Source organism: Nesoenas mayeri (genome assembly GCF_963082525.1).
Source record: "Nesoenas mayeri genome assembly, chromosome: 18".
Classification (NCBI taxonomy): domain Eukaryota; kingdom Metazoa; phylum Chordata; class Aves; order Columbiformes; family Columbidae; genus Nesoenas; species Nesoenas mayeri.
Window position 1 is genome coordinate 9,747,623 of NC_137566.1, and position 22,155 is coordinate 9,769,777.

A 22,155-nucleotide genomic window follows, 5' to 3' on the forward strand; every position below is an offset into this window, starting at 1 on the left:
TTTGCCACAAGTCATACAATGAAAGAAACAGAGCTGTGAGTAGAGCAGGAGCCTCTTGAGAACCAGGCAAATGTCTCTTCTAGATTTGCACTGTCAAGGAATGGGCTACTAGTATAAAGTTAAGGGGAAAAAACTGAGTAATAACCAAGGAGCAATACTCTACGTTTTTATAGCAGCTTTTATCAAAGCATGCTGAAAAGACACATCATCACAAACGTTTGTGAGTTTGGATGAAGTTGTAGCTCCGTTCAGCACTGCTTTAACAGTTAGACTACATGCTCCCTTCCCAGCCTCACCATCTGCAAAGCCATGCAGCTTGGAAGGTGGGTCAGGCCTCAGCAACAGGCTCCCAACGTTTACTGTCACCAGACTGGGTTGATACCTGTGCTCTGCGTGCCCGCCGAAGGCTTGCGACCTTTGCCTTTAGGAACTGGAGGTAATAACTCAACTTCCTCTTGAGGCATCTGGGCAACCTTTTGCAGAAATATCTTCTCCAGGGCTTGGGCCATAAGAACGATGTCATCTGTGGGCTGTGAAAAACGACAAATACAAGCCTATGTTGTATCATGCACATCTTAGAAGCAAACCCCAATGATCAACACTCTTCAAATGAATTATAGTATCCAAGCTCTGAGAATAAACAGACCAGCTCTTCTCCCTCCTTGCAATGCTACCCTCCTGCTCTCCTATCCTGGTCTAGCATGCAATAATTACAGCCTCTAAGTACACTGCATCCAGAGAGTTCTCAGGATTCCCAGCAGGAGCCTGCTAACTAGCACCCTGCGCATCAGTGTGGAAGCAGCAAACTGGAACAGATGAGCTGTCCTCCCCTCCTTGCCAGCAGGTCCAAGAGAAGTGTGTAAACACATACTCTGTGGCTCAAACTAATTAATCTGTTTATTTCAGCTTGTTTCTCCAGCACGGGGCAATGATGACAAACCACTGTAGAAAACATAATACAAAGAATAGAGGCTTTTAACAACCTAACAAAACTGCAAACAAGCCAAACCCAAAACAATAATAAGCAATCTAAAGGTGTGCAAGTATAGACCAGACATAGGCAGAGAACAGAGGTGTATGTTCTGAACTTCTCTGTGCTGCCAAGAGATACTATTTACTGCTAGACAGCCAGTGTAACACAGATCACTAATGCTGCACAGAACACCTGCCAAGCACTGCATAAACTGTAGCTCATCTTAAAGAATTCCTAACTGAAAATAAAAGTAGTAAAAGCCTGCTGCCTAACCCCAAAGCAGAAATCTACCTATAATTAAAAGGCAGATTTGCCATTTTAACTAGTCTGGGGGAAGAAAGGCAGAGCACAAAGACAGCTTTGTGCATTTCCAAGTAACGTGGTTGCAATTAGCGGCATTTCAAATCCTTGCAAGGAGAACCCAGAGTAGAGCAGGCTGGTCCTGTTCAAAACCTGCACTCTAACAACTGGAGGTGGGACTTTTCTAGGCAGTGCACCAGATGAAGAAAGGCTTTTCTGGGCTTTTTACCTTGTTATAAATGTAACAGTTTGTAAACATGGTGTTGAAATCCTGCATACATTCACTGGCACTCCAGTAATAGTTATGTTCCAGGCGCTTCTTGATCGTCCCCATGTCCATGGGGTTTTTTATTATTTTGTGATAATCCTGTTGGAGAAACAGGAAAGATGTTATCTCCCCTGATATCCAAAGTGTTCTTCACATCTCACTCTTGTCCCAGCTTCTCCTCATTTCCCCCTCCCAAAAAACACATCCCCAGATTTTTGTGCAAATCAAACATAACCTGTGCTTTAATTTATTTTCTAAATTGTAGATTTTTAGTCTATCATCACTATGAACTTGATTACAAAGCACCAGAATTCCTTCCACAACTCCCCCAACAGATGCTCAAACTCACACACGAATGGCTATTTGGGCATTACCAGCTTTTTATAAATACAGCTGGTATTGGGAAGGGACTAAGAGTAACATGTGGAGGAAAAGATGCTTTCTGAGCAGCTCTCCCTGGGAGCCATTTGCAGCCTTGGTACCCTTCACGAGGCTGTAGGAACCACTTTGGATTGTGCCACACTTGACAGATAAATTAACACTGCAGTAATGAGCTTCACGCTCAACTAGGAACAGAATTTGGGGCAGGAGGGTCAGCACTAGCCTTGGCAGGTGTTCAGTTTAATGGTGGACTCGCTGCAACTTGGGAAACAGTGCTTCTGCCTCCCTTTTTAAAAGGCTGCCTCTGGCACTTAAAGAAGTTTATCAGCGCCAGCACAGGCTAAGACTGCACTAAAAGTTTCAGTCTCGGGTGTTTCAGCCCTTAAAAGGCTTCTGCGTGTTAACCCGGTTTCTTTCTGGGCTGGTCTCAATCACCTGTAGAGGCTGTTATTAACCTGGAGATGCTCTAGGCACACACAATTGTAGGCTGTAGTTTTCTTGTTCCAGAGAAGAGCAGCAAATCCTCCTGCCACACGTGCACACGAAGCCATGAACAAACACCAGCCACTCTCTGAGCCCAGCCCAAGACACCACGTGGAGAACAACTATTCTTCCAGCTGATTCCTCCTTTCAACTTCCTGGTAACCCACCATAAAACCACCTCAAAATGCTTCACAGAGAAACTAAACCCACAAAAAGGAAGACATAAAGGAACACAGACCTAGAGAAATATTATACAGGTGTTAAGCATTTTATCCTTTCGGCTAGTACTTTAAATAGTACCCATCAACATTATGGAGTTCAAAAGACACCCGATCCAGTCCATAAAATTGAGTTACAACCTGCTGTAGCTGGAACTCTCCGTGACTTTACATCCCAGAACCATGCTCCCTCACACCCTACATTGCAACCCTCCTGCTTTGTCAAAGCAGCCAGAGTTAATTTGCAATGGGCTGCCTGGCTGAGCACAGAGGGAGGTGGTGTCTGTATTTAAGTGAAGTGGGTGGGTGGGGGTTTTGCCTCCACTGCTGAGTTTTTACACCCACAGGACTCCTTTGAGGAGGCAAAGAGTGTGTGTGCCTCTGTTCCTTGGAAAAAAGCAGCTCAGTAAACTCTGGCCATTTACGAATAACTGGGCTATATCTTGTCTGACAGAGACATGGTGTGTGTGTATATATATATGTATCTATGTCACAAGGCACAGATGGGTAAAAGCAACTGTTCTGTTCTTGCTACTTCCAGTACAGCACTTGAAAATATCTAGCTCCAAAGTATCCTTGGTAATTAGCTTCTCCTGTCTTCCTCAACACTGAAGTCAGTGGCAAATCCAGGAAAGTCTATCGAAAACACAAGTTACATCAAGCCCAATGCCAAATCCTCAGAAGGGGGTGGGCTTTAACACTCTCTTACTGAACAGAGGTGGAGCAAGTGGTGAAGACACATAAAACTAAACAGAGGTAAGCTACAAACAAAGCACCACACTTCAGTTGCTCTAAGACAGCTTGTCTGCGTGTTCTTCCTTAACTGAGAACCAGTTTCCTTCTTCAGAGACCTGCACCTCTCCAGCTCTGAAAGACATCACCTTCTTATTCAGTGAGTCTTAAGAGCATTCAAGGAAATCCCCCAAAGCAACCTAACCATTCTGATCTAGTGATCAGAAAACCAAGCAGAAGGTGACAGATACATACTGGCAAATTCAATTTAATTGCATCAACAGGTTGGTAGAAAGGCCAAGCAAACTGATGCTTCCACAAGGTCTTCACCACAACATTTTGCATATATTGCAACTGGTTGGTCTTCCGGCCAGGCTTGTTAGGATTAGTGACCTCCGGAGGCGGTGGGTTCACAGGGCCCTGAGGAGCCTGTATTGCTGATGTGACTGCCGACATTTTCCTGCTCTTGCTCTCACTCGCTGTCACAGCAGCTGGGAGATTTTCTTTCTTCCTTTATGCTCCCTGAACGGGACTGACATCCCATTTCCAGGGTCCAACCATACAACCTAGATCAAATGAGAGGAAGAGGACAATGTGTAAATACAGATACTTCTAGTAGGCATGTTCGAACACTATCAATAGCAGAAGTGTCTTAACACAGGTTCTTTACCCCATCTGCTTTGTTCCCTCAAACACTTTATCTTGATGATGGGCACAGTTCAAAACCCAAGAGACAGTGGAACAGCAAGTCCTAAATTCAAATCCAGCAGAGAGCCAGCAAGCTCTATAGGACTGGTTTTTGCTTTATCTGGCTCAGAGAGCATCTTCATGAAAAGAAAACACATGGGGCAGCATAAGAATACAGTCAGGGAACAGCTAGGATGTGATGTAGGGACTCCAACGAATGCACTGATCCAAGCTAATAAACCCATAGCTCGCAGCTCTACGTAAACACAGCTGCTTTGCCTCTAGATCCATGCGGGCTGGCACTGAGTCAGCTTACAAGCCTCTGCACTGCTGCAATGGTTAGTCTAAAATCTCACAATCAAGGGCGGCTGATAGCTGTCAGGGGACCTCAGACCAGAGAAATGAAATAATGGGCAGTGGGAGGTGCTGTGAACAGTTGTAAACTAAAGATGCCACCAGAAACATCCTAACTTGAAGTGACCTGCACTTTGAATCTCAAAAGTGTCTCACTATGTTCCTTACTACATGTACCTGACTGGGACCTCAGTTTTGTATGGAAGTGTCAAGATAACAGGCTCAATATAAATAATAATTAGTATTATACTTGTATGCCATGACCCAGCTAAGACTACTGTCATGCTGTCAAAGGCACATACGAAATACGGAAGAATACAAAAATTGCGTTATTGTATTTTATTTTTTCCCCGAAGCAAACTGCAGGGAAAAAGTGGTCTAGTATCACTGTGTCTTGTTTACCATATGGTAAACAGCTTTGCTGTGTCATCTTCCATAAACATTTGATATTTCAATTCACATCAGAACTGCAGCTACTCTTCTCATGGCAAACAGACCACAACCACTTTCTAGAGGAGAATTACTTCAAACACATTCAGAAAGCCACACATACTCTCACTGACATGTGCTTCTTGGTTACACAGAGAAACATGAGCAGAGACAAAAGCTGCAGTAACATAGGAAGGAGAGAGCAGTAAAACATCCTAGGGAAAAAACCAAAAAACCTCTTATTTCAGACATCCCTAATCATCTCTACTGAATATCTGGACTAAATATAGAACATCAACATGCTCTTTGAGTTGCTGATTGGATAATAGCAAGAAGTAAACACATACCTCATTTCGGGGAATTTTAGAAAAATAGATATGTACAAACATAAGCAGTTCTGCAGCAGAGAGGGATGTCTAAATATTGGTCTTCTCAGGCTTGCCCAGATAGTGGAGACATTTGAATTTCACAGGCCAGCCATTATATCCAAAGGACACAGAAAAAGCAAAGACTTTCTTGTACCACATACATGGCATAAGTATAGGTCCAGAATCAGGGCTCTGGTCGCTATTCTTTGATAAGTCAAGATCTCAGCTTAGTAGATCCAAAAGAACTCATCTCTGCTCCCCAGCCCCATCTGGTCACGCTCCTGTTGGTGGGCAAGGTGATCACCAAGCAGCAAAGAGGGACGCTGGCACCTTCTGGGCAAGGAATTTCAAAACTAGGATGTTACTCATGTTTTCAGATTTACAACTGGGGAAGCATTTTCTCCTGGTGTTCCATCAATTCAAAGCAGCAGCAGAAGTATTACAAAACGTAATCTTCAGATCAAGGTGGGTAAACAGACAAAGAATTAAAAAGAAGAAAAAAAAAAAGGGTAATTGGGAAGTTTCAGTTTTACTCAGTCTCCTTCTGGGCAGCTCTCTGCACAGATTTCAGACCCCAAAGCCTTTGAGCAACATCCATCATCTGAGTGTACGCAACGCTGACTGCAGGCCCCTGGTGGCCACCACTGAAGCATTTTGTTTGCTGTCTTCTTGATCAACAAACTGAATCCAGTGCAAGGATTGACAGGAAACAGAACACCCACAGAGAACAATTCCTGCTGCTATAGAGCATTTCAGTCACAAGGCTGGAACTACACAGTGTAACTTAAGTCTTCCCTTTAAATAACCTAAGATTAGATACAACTATTCTCTTTTAATTTGAATTTTGTCATGTCCTCCTCCCTCTCAAACTCCATTTTATAAGGATTTTAATTATTTCTTATTAAATCCTGGAACTGTAATTCCAAAAACACATATCTAGCTCCTGCTTCTCCCCAACTCCCTGTCTGACCTTAGCAAGGCGTTCAGCATCTTCACACCACGGCTCCTCATCTGTGCCAGAGACAGCTGCAGTTCCTTTCTGTCTTCATCTGCTCCACCCAGCCAGCCTGCAAACTCCCTGGGACCTGCGCTGCCTCTTCACACGCATGTTTTCACCATCAAGCTTCAACAAGGCTTGTACAGTTCACATAAGAGAACCATGTAGACGTCAGTGACACAACTCGGAAAGGATTTTAATTAGGAACACTACCAAAAGTAGGAGGGGCAGAGGGGCCAACTCAACCAGTCCTCTGACAGCTCTTTAACTCGCGTGCTCCAACTCATTGGTTATTACAACCAAAATTGGTGACAAACCCCAAACCTCTCAGCAGTGCTGCCATTTAAATGCTGAATCTTGCAGCTGAAAGACAGGAATAGCTACCTGGGCTATCTCAGCAGCACTAGAAGTGTCTGTTTCTGGCAGAAATAGACCTTTAATGTGCATGAGCCTCATTGCACCCCTTTAACCCTTGGCCTATCAGATTCCTCATCATTTGCTGCTTTGATATGAGATCATTCTGTAATTTTTAAAACTAAAAACTTGCTTCTATATCCACTCCTTTACTTCTAAAGTTTCAAAATAATATTATTTTTAAGAAAGTAAAAAGCAGGATTGTGAGGGATCTGGAAGCTTAGGGTACAAATGTTTGGAAATGTCCAAAAGTGTATGACATTGCATTCAGAGAGGCCATGGCCCTGCCCGAGATAACTACTAGTAGTCAGACCTCATTTATCACATGCAGAAAGTGAGAGGCATGACCATCTGACATCCCAACCTACCATACAAATCATCCAACGCAACGCTTCAGTAGACTCACAAACAAAACCAAGCAAGCTCACACAAATTGTCCCGTAACTACAAGCAGAATCAAAACACACAGCTCCAGTTTAAGCACTTCAGCATCTACTGAAATTGCATTAGTATCAATAATTATTTAAACCATTAGGGAGCCCAGTTGTGAACCAGCACATCACTGTACAAGGTACTGGCCAAGCCTGGAACACAGATTGCCAAAACCAGCCCTGGCACAGACATGTGCATCTTCCAGGGAGGGCTGGACTTTCTAGCCCTGGAGTAATAACTTCATACATTTACATTTTAAAATTACTACTTATCCTGTTTCTCAGATCTGTAATGTTCATGTAACAGAAGCTATTCTTCATTTTTCTGGCTGCACATGTACAGTTTTGTTATTACAAATTTAAAGTACACTCTTTTGCTGTCATACATGAGGAGTGTACACTGCTTCCCACATTGTGCATTTCTCCTCCTTCTTACTCATCCCAGTCTGAGACAATAACTAAAAGTAAAACTCTCAAATAAATCTTGCTTCTCTGAAGTTTAATCCTGCCCTTTTGTGCTAAGTTACCACCTCAGTGTGGCATCCAGGAAAGCTATGAGGTTTGGCTCATCCCTCAACCAAACCAGCCATCAAAAAAAACCCAGCTAGGTTGGAAGGATTTATTTATTTTATTTTTTAACTTTTCTTTCACCAAGTTGCTTCCACGGGTCAGCCAGTGGAGAGACAGTTGGCGTGGAGAAAACATGCTAATAATTCCCTATACAGGCTGAATAACATTTTACTCAGCTGATGCAGCCCACAGACTGTCTGCAGTGGTGGAGAGTATTTTAAAAGAAGCTATAAAGCCCCATGAAACGTGCGCTGTGCCAGCAAGCCTGCTGCTTCAGCTAACGGCCCTGCCACTTCCCTTGGCAATGCCGAACATTTAACGGCTGGCTCACTCCCGTGCTGCTGTCTGTGCAGTACAGGATGGTATTTGTTTTGATTGCAAAATTAGAAGGTAGCAAGCTTTATGATGGCATGTGAGCCCAGCAAATCTTTTTATTTTTTTCCCCCTTGGTATAGTATTTCTGTGTGGTTACTTGGACACTGATCAAAAACTGGCACAATTCCAGCCCAGTCAGAAACAGCAATATAAATCTTCTCATCAGGGAAAATGATCAAGTTTTAAGAGTCCTTTAGTTCCTTGACCTCATCTTTATCTCCACATTATTATTTACATTACAGTAGCACACGGAGCCTGAGCAGAGACCAAGGTCCCTCAGCACTACGCAGACACACAGTAAGACCTTGTTGCCACCTCAAGTGCTCACAACAAGTGCCCTGAACCCAATTCATTAGCCAGCCAGCTGACACTCCCCTTCTCCCTTCCAACAGCAGTGGTCGCTGGAAGCTTGGTCGGATTTGCCACCATATGCTACCCCTCGCCTGAGAGAAGCAGCAGGCCCATGATCATCTTGCCTGGACTTTCTTGCAGCAGGAGGTTTAGTGCACTGCTACTACCCCTCAACACAACCTTGATGTCAGAGATTGTGAATTGAGGGTAGCTGTACCCATTTCATTCTACTGTGGGCTACACCGCCGCTCCTCCATGTTTCTCAGAAGGACACAAAGCTCGTGGATGTCCTCTTCCTTCTGCTCTGCCCTCCTTTCTGTCCACAGTTCCATACAGAAACAGAACTTCAGCTTTCACTACCTATGAACTCCATGTCAGTAGGGACATTCTCTACAGACTCAAGGGATGTGTGAATTGAGAGCAAGACTTGAGGACAGATGAGTTGTTTTATCAGCCAACACTGCCTTAGCACATCATGCATGCCACACACAATATGCCACCCTCTCAAGTCTTGGGGATGAAGCATTTGCACTTGGTGTCACTGCAGGAAAGGGGAATTGGGCTTCTAAGTGCCTCTATGGCACTTTGCACTCTGAGAGTTCATTCAGCTGCCCTTATTGTCTCTCAAATCATTAATTCCACACATCAGAGATTGTCTTTTCATGCATATTATTTTGAGGACAGCCCAAATAACATCCTGAGATTGGGAGGTGCAACTGTGTCCTTAATTTACCCCTGCACGAGGGAGGGAAAAAGATCACAGAAGATTAAGTCAGTTCCTTGGCTTTTGACTTGGTTAATTTAATGCTCATCAGATTATGCAGATGGATTCCCCACCCTTGGTCTCTCCTTGGCTATTATACAAGCAGGTGTTTTCCTCAGTAAGGAGCCTGTGGGTTCCTACCAGTAGGAAATAATCGGCTAGAAGTAACTGGTACTTTCAAGGGCCTCCAGTTCTGATACATACTCAGTGCTCCCTGCAAATCAGGCTACTTTAAGTTGTCTCACATCATGCTTTCAAACTCAGGGGTACCCAAAAGTCCCTTTATCTTGATTATAGAGGCACTGTGGACTTTCATAAGCACTATTATGGGCACCTCAAATAAAACGATGGTCTTTCTGATAATTACAAGCCAGAGTATTTCTCTCCACTGAGTTGCTAACGCCACAGCAAGCACCTTCTGAGCAAGTCTGAGCAAGAATTCAGATGCATGTCGCATACCCCCTGCAACACACACATCATATGGGGCTCAACTGCTTTCTAGAGGCTGCAGTTTCAAGCACAGGGAGTGACGTTTCACCCTATAATAAGTTCATTTCCATAGCTTTGACTTTGCTTTTGAGAACATTTTAAATACCTGGCCTCAGTAATGGATTAGGTACAGATCATCTTGTTTCAGATAGAGGATAGAATGACCTCTGAACATTTCTTCCAGCTCTACTTTTTGTGGCCCTCTAAAAAGGGAAGCAAATTTTAACTTGGACATACGTTGGTTTTGTGTTACAGCTTTGTCAACAGGGCTACAGGAGGAAAGAAAAGTGTGAGTGGTTAAAGAGCTTACTCTGTGTTGGATTCCTGACTGGAGGAGTTCAGCCAGCTTTGAGACACGACTCTGCAGTAAGGATTGGTCTAAGATTTCTGAAAGAAAGCGAACTGCACTTTCAAAAAATCTTCCAGGAAGTACTTCAGCAAATTAACTGGGTGACCTATAATGAAAATGTGAACAAACGCTTAGTTGTAGCAGTGGAAATAAGCATCAATGAACAGGTTTCAGAGTATGTAAAGCAGCTCGTGGCTTGTATGTCAACACACTGGGAAGACAGAGGCAAATCAACAAGATGGAAATGGGTAGGTGCTTCACAGGAAAATGCTAGTGGTAGTGCCTTTCACAAGATACACCAATTGTACCTTTATGGCAATGGGAAAAAAAAAGTATTGTTGAGCTGTTTCAGCCTTCATTTTCATAACAGAGATTTGGCATAGCAAGGAAAGCATTTGGGAGAGTCACATGCCTGGGCCAGAGTCTGCTCGTGCCACTTCTTCCCAGAGGGGAAAGGTGGAGACGCAATGAAATTACCTTGTATGACCCACAGGACTGAACCCACAACATCTCATCACCAGGGGAAGAGTCAGAGAGCAGGCAGGCAAGGTTTACAGAGAAATGACAGAAGGTGAACCTGCTTCTGAGCATATGCTCCCTCTTGTCTAGTGCGCTGCAATACACCAAATGCTTAATTGGCAATTTCTAGCACTTGTAGGGGTTACTGCAGTCCCCCAAGAGCCCATGGACAGCAGAAGCCTCACAGCCCTGGACATCAGGCAAGAAGAAAGTACTGAGAAGGTGCTGACACATGGCCACACACCAGAGGAGCTCCCAACGTGGATGGGGGACCTTGGGGTGCAGGACCATCGCTGAAGGCGCTTCGGAAACGTGGTATAAACCACAACACAGACAGCAACTCAGTCCTCCTCTGTGATTCAGTAACCACCTCAAGCCCCATCCTGCAAAACACTAAGCAATTTTCCCCTCTCGATAAGTTGCACAGCTTCTGCGGCTCAACACCTCTCCACAGTGGGTTTTGCAGATTTAACACCTACAAGATACAACTAATTGGACAATCAAGATAAATCTCTTTCCAAGGAAGGTTTAGACAACAACAAAAACAAACTCAAGCTCTCCACACTCTTTGGCCCCTGTACTTGGGTCAATCAAGCTGTCCATTGAGGAGACACAAAATGACAAGGGAGGTTTAGTGCTACAGATCTGGGGATGGAAAGCTTTTTCTGATTGATCAGACTTGAGGGTGTTCGCACTGTTGCGGTTACAATGCCTGTGATTAGCTGATCTAGTCAATGTTACCTAGCCCTGAAGATATATCCTCACATCGCACGATTGCTGCAGAACATGATCCCAGCTAGAGAAATCCCATTGTACAGGCATAAGGTGTGCAAGAGCACGGAGATCACGTTTCCTAAAGCACCATGAAAATAATCATAGCCTAGACAAGAAGAAGAATCTCCATGTTTACATGAAAGTTGGCCAAGGAAGGGAGAAAAAAAAGGAGTGAGTAGTCTAGACAGGCCAGGAAAGAGGCACAAACTGGTGAGATGTAAAGGTTTTAAAAATAAAAACAACAACAAAAAAATCACAGTGTAAGTCAGTACCACAACCCAACTCCTCCAAGGCTCAGTCTCCTAGTTCTCCTTCAGTTAATCTATTCCTTTACAGACTACCTTCTCCAAAGCATGACTTATCCAACCCATGACAATACTGCCCATTCACCCTGTGACTCCAGAAATCAGTTCTGCCAATTTCAGGTCAAACAACCACATTACAGTTAAATTACTTAAAAAAAACCAAACAAACAAAACAACCCCAACCTACTCTGGCACAGACCCAAATTTCAGATGATACATGCACAACAGAAGCATTTAGGTACACCCCTTAAAGTACAATATGGCAACACCCACACAGGCTTCAGAACTCCTAATGGGATTATTGTACGTCTACACCCTCGCAGGGTTCTCTTTTTTTTTCTGCTTTTTAAAGGATGTGATCTGCACAGTTAAAAATGTATGTTCTGAAAAAGACAGTCTGCCCTTCCCCTTTTTAATCAGCGTATGGTGCTCTGTGTACTTTTACAGCATAAGAAAAAACTCAGTTTTGATTCAGTATATAGTAAATAAATTACACAGTCTTTCCACAATAGGTTTTGTCATGATTGTTTCTTTTTCTGCACTGTAATTTCCAAAAAGAGAAATTATTGGATACAAAGCATTTTGAAGAAAAGGTGGGAAAAAAAAACCCAGAACAAACCAAAAAAAGGCTCAAATACTTCCCTGATGGGCAGAGCATCTCCAAGCTTCTGCTATGCCAGCAAATAATTACAAGAAAAGAGAGCTACAAACCAGGATGCTGACACCTCGGCTCAGATCTCACACCCCATCCTATAGGCTTACCATCTCCCCACTTGTAAAATAGGGATATGAATATTTCCACTACCACCTACAATTCCCATGCATTTACCCTTTAATTCCTTGTCAGTGTTATGGTTATACTAAATGTTACAGAAAAACAAAACAAAACAGAGGAATATATATTTACAAAACATTCAAATACGATCAGTTAGGTTTCTGGAAACACTTAACTGTTCTTTACTAAGTACAATGCTAATTGTAATTTAAAGAAACTGCAAAGCCAAAACTGCTTTATCCCATTTCCCTGCACTACAGCCCTCTTCAAACATGTTTCTAAAACAAACTACAACACCTGAGAGGTCCTTCATGACACCTGTTAAAGTTTAGATACAGCCAAATTCCCCTTCCAACCAAATTCAAGAGGCCACACATAACAGGAAGATCACCTCCTCTTAATGAAACTAAGTACAAAAAGTATTACAAGCACAGCATAAAATACAGAGCCCTTGCAAATAGCACTTTATTTCTATGTATTACCTCTTTAAAGGATCGTTTTCTGCTCTGTGTACCTAATAACCTACACTTCAGTTCTCCCTTACACCACCAGAACTGCGTGGCCACATATCAGCATTATTAATATAATTTACAAGTGCTACAGATGTTATCCATAGGGGCAGCTCCATGCAAACATTGACAAGAGAAGTCAGACTTCTAATAAACAGACACAGATCCCTATGTTGTTATAATAGAAGCACTTCACAGTACATAGTAGAATCAAAGTGATTCATTAAACACCCTCCTCCATCAACAACCCCCCCCATGTGCTTCTTGTGCTTCAGCACTTTCTCCTACTAAAATTTAAAAAATATTTTTATATATTAAAATGATTAAAGCTACTATTTTGAAAAAGAACAGGTTTGGGGTTTGTTTTGGACAAAAAGCATTACAAGTGTAGGAAGAACTGATGAGCTGCCACTGGTTTAAATGATGCTCTGGGTTTACAGCTACAGCACAGCAACTCTCCCCCACAAAGTCTACCTAAATCAATACATGGCAATCAAGTCAGTTTAAGGGGATGAACAATGAAATGAAAGTGATTGAATTACTATGACATAAATATACTACTTGTCAGCCGAGCCATAGTAACATTATACTTGGTAATGGAGCAGAGTAAGTACACCCGCCCACAGTTAATTACTGCAGCTGGACTGTCGTTACTACAGTGCAGTAGCCTCCCATTTGTAACTACTACTCATCCCCTATGCATGTTCCCTTAGACAGGTGGCACCTACAGCTTTATCTGTTTACAAAGCAACATAAGTGCCCTGTCTTTGAACAAGTGTGTTGTTGTGGAATAACTCCATGTGTTACCTTAAAGCACACATAGGCAAACAAGTGCAGAAGGCTGTGTAGTAATATTTCAGATGAGAAGTGCCTCGCTGATTTTGCTACGGTTGCGTAGATCCATGAATTTGCTCAGCTATGCAAAGAAGTTGCAGGTCAGCTAAGGTGTGAATAAACTGTGATGGCAAAGCTGCTGTCACTCCCTGAGAGGGCATCAGCACAGTTCCCGCTGCCTGAGTCTATGCATCTGATTTAAACTCCCAAACAGTGTGCAAGAAAGGGAAAAATTTGGATCTTGGAGTCTATTATCCTTCCTTAAGCAGGGAAGGGAGACTGCTAATTTGGGGGAAGAGGGGAAGGTGCTCCCCACTGCCTAATACAACCAAAGGTGGGCTCCTCGCACACCCAGAGAAACATGGACTGCAATTCAATGCTATATCACAGACCCTAAACAGAACTGTAGCCCCAACAGGAGAGCTGCAAAAAGGCAATGCTTTCCAATAAGGAACAGCATTGTCCATTATACCCACGCACAATTCTTGCACGTACAGTACAGAACACACATGTGCTCAGCGTGTCAGTTTCACTATAGCCCACAGTGCAGCACAGTTCCTAAACCAGCCCTGGGAAGCAAAAAGGCTGCTACATCCTACATCCCATCCCAGCAAAACAGCACAAGACTGCGAACTCCGAACTCGCTTATAGCCAAACATATTGACTGGTGCAGTTTTAGAAAACAGATTTATCTTGGAGTGACGATATTGGTGGGTTGCGTGAAAGTGAGATCTCCAATGAGGCGCCTTCTGTAATGCTACCCAAGGATAAGTTGAGCAATTGTAAAGGCAGAGTTACACAAGGAAAATTGTGTCTTTCCTTCAATACAGATCTGGTTTGCTTATGACACGTGACTCAGACACAAAAAGTGCATCTCTGGTTTTATATTAATGTCAGTGCACAAAGTCTTCTGCAAAGCTATCAGCAGGGCTGTATCAGTAAAGTGCTCCAAGTGTAAACTTCAGGAGCAGAAAAGCTCCCAGTGCCAGGAAGCAAAACTGCAGTTCTTTTCTGGTTCTGCTTCTCCCTTTTAAAGGTAAGAAAGGAATAAGCAGGATCAGTCAGAAAGCAGACCAGCGTCAACCAGAACTGAGTCAAATTCTCAAAGTTTGAAGCTAGTTCAGCCAGGGCATTTTGTTCCAGATTCGTCCCCTAAATTTCACCTCAGGTTGTCTTTGCTGCACCTGTTGTATCACCAGTGGAGAGGAGAATGTCAAGCCCTGGTCCCAAACAAACCTTCTCTGTGCAGGTTATCCATGTTGCTGAAATACTTCCAGACATGGCAGTGTCGTCTTATCAGACTCAAGCTGCAAAGAGACTGCGGCCTTAAAAGGTGTGAGGGGAATCCAAAATAGAAGCGAATGTTTCTTCAGTATCTTATCAGTAAGAATAGGAGGAGGAATAAGGACTAGTAGGGAAAAAAAAAAGCATGTTACAGTGAATTTCCACACTGCTTTCCAGAAGAATGTAAATCTTTCCAGTGTTGGCTTTAGCAACAAGTGGGTTAAAGAGTTAGCATGCCCCAAAGAAAGTTGTTCACCTCCAACAAGCACTAATGATTGCCAAAAAACACACTAATGCTGCAGTAAGATACCGTGGAATGAAAAGCTCAAGATACACACATCCTTCCAAAATGTCCTGACAGCTCAGTGAGCAGCACAGCGAACAATGGCTCCTTCCTAATTCCCAGAACTCCATTACTTACAATGGCATTCTGGGCTATTACTGAAGAATAATGTGGCAATTTAAAAAAAAAAAAAAAATACACAACAAAACACACACCACAACACACCCAACAAAACAAAACATACGCTTCAAGGTAATGATTGGGAAACCCACTGTGGATTAATGAATTTTGCAAATTAGCAAAGAAGGAACAACAAAGATTAAAGAGAAACAATCAACAACACTGAGATGCAAAACGCTCTTTGTTCATTTATTTAGCGAAGTGCAGTTCTGTCTGCGCTGAAAGCACCTGATAGCTTACCAAAGTAGACAGAGAGTAATATATTTTGTAAAAGTAATTAAGCCTTTGAAACACAAGACCTCACTACATCACTGAGCTGCTGCCGAGGACAGGGATTTGACTCCAGAGTTGTTTGTGCTGTCAACGAGAGTGATCAGGCTCCCAGATTACTCCAGGGAGATTCTAGGAGTGCAGCAGGGCTTGGCTGGAAACCAACAAACACTACACCAGTGCCTCCCCCAAGTTACTAAGTAAATATTAAACAGCATCTTTCAGAATTTGTACCAATTAAAAGATGCCCTGGTAAATACTACGCGAAGCCTCAGCCTTCACCAGGGCAAACTGATTTATCTGTGTGTGCTGCCTTCAGCTCCAGGGGAAGAGACTCTCGGGTCAGGCAGGATCCCCAGCCTGCACACATGGTTTGTGGACACCAAGAACCTGCATTAGACTCCCCACCATTTTAGGAGATGACCGCAGGGTAAATTTTTAAGCACATGGTTGTTAACTCAGGAAAGAAGCATTTTGCAAGATTATCAAGAACTGTGATTTAAGTTGTACTCAGTGCAGTCACAGTGTAAAGAAGCACCAGCTATGAAGCTACTGAAGTACTTGCATTTGCAGACACCAACAAAACCAGCCCTAGAGCCAGACTGTGCAAGAGCGCTGCTGCCCAGCATGCTTGCTGAGCTGGAACACCACACTGCTTTAATATGCTGTTCTTCTAAATATTTTTTTTTAAAGGACAAGAGCTAAAGTTTTTTTAAAGCACCTCAGTGCTTCAATGACCAAAGTTTTATTTCCAAAAGCAATGGAGCCTAGTTTTTATTTGAATGAAGCAAACTCTCCAAAGTCAGTTTTGAGAACAAACCTTAAGACACTTTACATTGCACATACACTCTTTCTTAATTTAAACTCTGCATGCATAGGTCACTAAAACTAAAAAGCACTTCACTGGAATAGCTACTGTCTTGGCACTGAGCACACAAAACAATATTGCAAGCAAGTTTATGCTTAACACTGAATAAGACTGTTACCCTCTGCCCAACCCTTTTATTAAGCATTGTCTCAAAGCACTAAATACATGCATGAGTATTTTTAACCAGTGTGGATTAAAAAGAACGAAACAGACACACTTAACATTTATTCTTTCCAAAAAGGCAGGCTTTGAGGTCAGGAGTTCCTCTGTTTCAGTAGGAGTCTCCAAGTATATTATTAAAAACCCCATAAATTTCTGTGCTAACAAAATAAAGACACACAGCAGCTCGAGCTATGATCACAGATCAGGAGGCAGGACTTTGCATTTAGAGTACACTCAAGTGGCTGGGCAGTTGTAAGCAATACAGATCAGTGTTTTTTACTGGTAAAGCTTTTACTGCTTTGGGGATTTCTTGTTTGTTTTGACCGTTGCATATTTACTCTGCACTTCTCACCCGTACTGTAGTCACCAAGTCACTAATACCATATCACTGTGTGAATTAAAGAGTCTCAGCTCTATATTTCCAGTTCAATTCAGAGACACTCTCAGCACACACACACGTACTGAATGCATTAAAAATACTAACAAGCATATTAAAAAAAACTTCTCAGTTCCCAACAAGGAGCAGCAGGTGTGCTTTGCTAATTGCGTTACTCCTTAACCTACAGTTTACTAGTATCATGAAACTTAAGATGTTAAAAAAAATACATATATATATATATATACACACACACATATATAAGTGTATATATATAAGTTCAAAGTATTAGTGAAGCCATCGTTATTTGCTTATCCAAAAAAGTTTATTTTAGTAAGTTTTGATTCCTGAAGACATCAACAGAAAGGTATTTCCACACTACAGAACGTCACGGAACACTCAATGTGAACCTTATGGAACGCATGCTCCACGTTGTCACAAGTAATTTCTGTAGGAAACACATTCCCTATTAACACTCTGCAAGACTGGAACAGGTAGTTTAAAGACGCGCGCGGATCCGAGACCTGAACACTGCAGCTTTGTTTGAAAGTGAAACCAAGCAGGCTACAAATAATGCTTTATCGCCAGCACCCTGGGAGGTGCAAAAAGGAAACGAGCAGTATACACGGAGGAAAAGTACGACTGAGTTTCGAAGTTTTGCATTTTATTATCGGGAGCATTATTTATAGCGCGACGCTTCTATATATAAGCCTGCGACCCGCGTTTCTTTTTACACCTATAAAGCGTATCAAGTTTAGGCGACGAACCCTCGGTTTCCGTTTATTTGCGAAGAGTTCGGTAAACACCACGTATTGACACGAGCGGAGCGGCTGTGTATATACATATATACACAAATATACGGACAACGCACTTTTCACCGCACCGTATGCAGCCCGCTCAGACCTTATTTTCCAGCTCAAACCAGCGACCCAGTTGGCAGCGGGGACGAAGGGAAATGGCCGGGACCAGCCCAGCGCTCCGAGTCCCGGTTCCGCGCCCCGTGTCCGGCTCCGCGCCCCGAGCGCGGCCGCGCTCGGGGCGCGGAGCCGGACACGGGGCGCGGAGCCGGGACTCGGAGGTTTGATGCTGCCTAGTTCCAACCCTCCCCCCTTTTTTTTTCTTTGTACTTCCCCCCTCTTTCTGCATTCTTTCTTCTTCTTTTTTTTTTAAAGGCGCTTTCAGCCCTCCTTTTCCTCGCCCCTAATTTTTCCCCTTCAAAAAGATGGCGGGCAGAGAAAGCGAGCGAGGGGAAAGCGAGCGAGAGAGGGGGAAGAAGAAGAAGAAAAACAACCAAAAATAAAAGGAAAGAAAGAAAGAAAAAACCCCACAACCCTCCTGCGTAAGGGGAGCGGGATTCAGCGGGGCTGCGCCCCGGCCGTCTTGGGGCGCTCGGTGAGAAGGGGAAGGGGGAGTAGAAGATGGAGAAGAAGCGGCAGAAGAAGAAGAAGAAGAAAAGGGTGGGCAGGAGCGGCGGGGCCGGGAGGAAATCAATGGGCAGGCTGCAGCCAGCCCCACCGCGCTTTGTTGCATTGTCGCGGGAGCACAAAAGGCTGCGGGGAAGCGACGCGGGGCTCTCGTAAGAAGAAGGAGCAGAAGAAGAGAGGAGTAGAGGGGGGGGAAAATAAATAAATATCAGCATTGGCCTTTCCCAAGTGGGTTTTGCTTTCCTCCCCCTTCTTCCCCGGCCCCCCCCACTCCCTCCAGAAACCATGGCCCAGTGCTAGCAACGCACACCCAAGCATCTAACAAATAAAGGGAAAGATTAAATAGATTACTTTGCCCCGGCAGCTCCAGCAACGTTTGCCTTATAGTCCCTCCAGTTGCTCTTCTTTTTATCCTCGGCAAGGCAGTATAATAGATGCGCTAAGGCGCCCAAGAGCTCATGCGCCGGGGCGCAAGGCCATGTGGGGCCGGTAGTCCCGGGCCGGGCCGGGGGAGAAGCGGCCAACGGGCCCCGGACTACAAGTCCCAGAAGCCGGCAGGTCCCGTTCCCCCCCACCCCGAACCCTCGCTCCCTCCCCGGACCGGCGGGCAAGGGAGAGAAACAGCAGGAGGGGTGATGCCCCGGGCAGCGGGGGCGAGGCCGGTAAAGACGTTCCACCCGGTGGGGAAAGCGCCTCGCTTGGTTTGGCGGGTGAGAACCGCGATAAAAACCCGCGGAGAAGCGGCGGCTGGTGGGTCCCCCCCCCGGGCGGACATTGCCGGGGAAAATCCGGCTTCCCCTCCCCGCCCGCCGTCGCTCCTCTCGGGCTCTAAAGGTACAAGAGCCCTTAGAAGTGCGGCTGGAGAGGTGCGGGTCCCGCTCAGCTCCGCGGCTGGAACCCACGCGTGGGACCGAGTTGTAAATCACAACTGCAGGAGCTGCCTTGCTCTCTCCCCCCCCCCCCCCGCCTTTTTTCTTTTTAAATCGCGGTTTGCATTGGGTAATGCGCTCTCACATTTATTACGCAACAACTACTAGGAGCCACAATAAAAATAGAACGCCGCCAATGCAAGCTGTAGTAGTAAGTGGCAAAAAAATAGAAAAGATCCATCAACAAAACAGTTTGGTGATGTAGTTTGCACTGGTTAGTGCGTTTCATAACATTGCCAACTGCTGAAAACAACAAAAAAAATAACCTAATGTACACAATAAAAAACAGAATATGAATTTTACACCCCCCCACCATAAGAGCATCAACAAACATAAGCACTGTTAAAAACACAAACACTTCCAAATAACAGACCAACACAGCCTATATATCCCGAAGCAAATCTACAAATGCAAACAGAACTTAAAAAAGAAGCTGCTATTATAACCCTAAATATGACTCAATTGCTGCAGCACAAAAGCCAAGAAAAAAAATATAGAGCTGTTGGAAAATAAACAAGTCCAGGGGAAACAATTGAGCGCCAACATAAAATAAGAAGCAGTTAGAGGATTTCTCTGTGGACATATATGCCGGCAGAGGCTGCCACGCTGCCTGTTACAGACAGCCATGCGGTGATGCCAATTAATAAATCAGTTTATTGTAACCATAAGGTGAAGGCAGTTTTACTGGAAGACCTTATTTCCAGAAGATTAGCTTTTGAAAAACGTGACCAACGGGACTGAAATTTCTCAGAGGGTCTGATATAATCTGTAAGACTGAGTTTTGTACAGGCAAGTTGATAAATGCTTAAGAAAATTCCACTCAGGCTTGTGGCTGCCTCAGGATGAAACCAGAGTTGTGCATGTACCTTAGCTGAACCCCCCCAAAAAGTGCTTTTTTGCACTCAACTTCAAGGCTCATGTGAATTCAGGAACTAGAAACTTGCTCACAGCTGTACTGCTCTTGACAAGCTTTTGTAAGACCATATTTGAAGTTGCAAGTGCATCTACAGCCCAACCCCACGCTAGGTCAGTGTGCGCCTTGGGCTCCCTTCTGCATGCATTGAGCTTTTTGATTTGACCATCAGGTACCCAAAAGCCATTTCAGTGCCCTCCGTACCCACTCACACTCTGCAGGAACACAGAGAATGTAAGCAGCAAGAAAAAGGCACATTCCGTATCTTAAGGGCAGCAGCCACACTTTACAACCTGCCCCACGTCTGGTCATCACATATTCCTCATTGCCAGACTGAGCAAGGAAATCCCTTTGAAACACCACCTGAACTCTGCCATGCCTAAAAGCATCCTGGACGCTGAATACTAGGTAGAGCGAACTGAGCACAGGGTACTTTTTATCATCATTCTGCCGTATTCCTATTTTCAAGACAATTCTGCAAGAGTACACATGTACCAGAGCACTTGAGAGTGGAAAAGCACCAGCTGAGTTCTTCTGAATGCACTGTCCTTCTCCAGTACATGTCCAATCCACATGGATAAGCAGGGTATAAATTTATGAATGCTGTAACATACATAGACACCAAATGATGAGCATGACCAAAGAGCCCCTAAATGAAAACTGCTGCCACTCTGGGCATGGGGGCTGGGAAAAGTTGGCAGGCTGGAGCTTTCCAAGGGAGGGGGCAGGGAGTAATCAGCTGAGTATTCATTATGAACACTTGTGAAAATGTGCACCTTCCACTCCGAAGACTCTTTTTTCAGCTGAACCACGATCAGAAATTTTGATTTTTAAATGTATTTACGTTTTGGTTTGAGGCAACAAAAAAAATGTGTTGGCTGAAACACAAGACTTGGCAAAGTTACAAGCAACTGAACAGGGGGTCTCATGATGGAAACCGTTCAGCAGCACATAGAGAGCACAACAGGAGGGCTGAGCACTGGCAAAGGGCAGAGACGAGAGGCAAGGAGGGTCCCTGCATGAGCACAAAGCTCTTCGAGCTGGCAAAGTCACCTCACAATGAACATTTACAAGCTAAAAACTGGAGTTTGATCCTCACTGCAAATCCACTTTCAAGAGCAGTTTGGTGATGGAGGGTGCAAAAGCTGCAACCCAAAAGTAGTCTCCAACTACACCTAATACTGCCTTATCTCACCCAGCGTGGGTATAAGACAGTTTCATCTCAAATTGTTACATTTATTAGGCATAATGCTGAGCAGGCCAAACAATTCACATGCAAAACTGTCCCCAAAGATGTCACTACTGCCAGCTTTCAACCTAGAACATGCAAATCACACAGATACCTACCTGTAGGTCTGCAAACTTACACTTGAAGAAACCAGATGCATCCTCCAAGGGAATAGGAAAGCAAACATGTTCTAGAGATCCTTAAAGCCTTCTTTATACCAAACAGGCACAGACTGAGTCAGTTTAAATAAGCCCCATAGGAGACACAGTGAAACCAAATCATAACAATTCAAGCACTAGGTACTTTGCCCAAAGTAAAAGCACTTAGGTTGAGGAAAAAATAGTTGTAATCTTCAAATGCATTTTTGAAGTTATTTTCTCATATTAGTTTTACACAGAAGATGTAAGTCTGCCTGCTTGAGGATACCTTAACACCAGCTTTTCTATAAAGTGTAAGATTACAGCAGCAACTATTCCCTTTCTCCTCCTCCTCCTCCTCCCCAAGCTCAGAGGAACATCCTAGATTCACCCAAAGCCTTTTGATTAGCCTCTGTGGTCTCTTATGTTGCACCTCCAGGTACCCAATTAGTA

At 43.9% G+C, this 22,155-nt stretch overlaps 1 protein-coding gene across 2 annotated transcripts in view; it reads right to left on the minus strand.

Annotated features, from left to right (window-relative positions):
• Nucleotides 1-18,904, minus strand: part of BRD3 (bromodomain containing 3) — a 29,758-nt gene extending 10,854 nt beyond the window's left edge. Inside the window, exons 1-5 of one of the 2 annotated variants that reach the window (XM_080355808.1) lie at nt 18,847-18,886; nt 9,894-10,038; nt 3,611-3,921; nt 1,503-1,640; nt 383-530 (exon numbers count right to left, since the gene is read on the minus strand). In XM_080355808.1, coding sequence (XP_080211934.1) covers nt 383-530; nt 1,503-1,640; nt 3,611-3,811 — 487 coding nt within the window. In that variant the 5' untranslated portion in view covers nt 3,812-3,921; nt 9,894-10,038; nt 18,847-18,886. Of the gene's footprint in view, nt 1-382; nt 531-1,502; nt 1,641-3,610; nt 3,922-9,893; nt 10,039-18,846 lie in introns of both variants that reach the window. The other variant, XM_080355809.1, reaches the window with a different exon arrangement.
• Between the last annotated feature and the right edge of the window lie 3,251 nt (nt 18,905-22,155).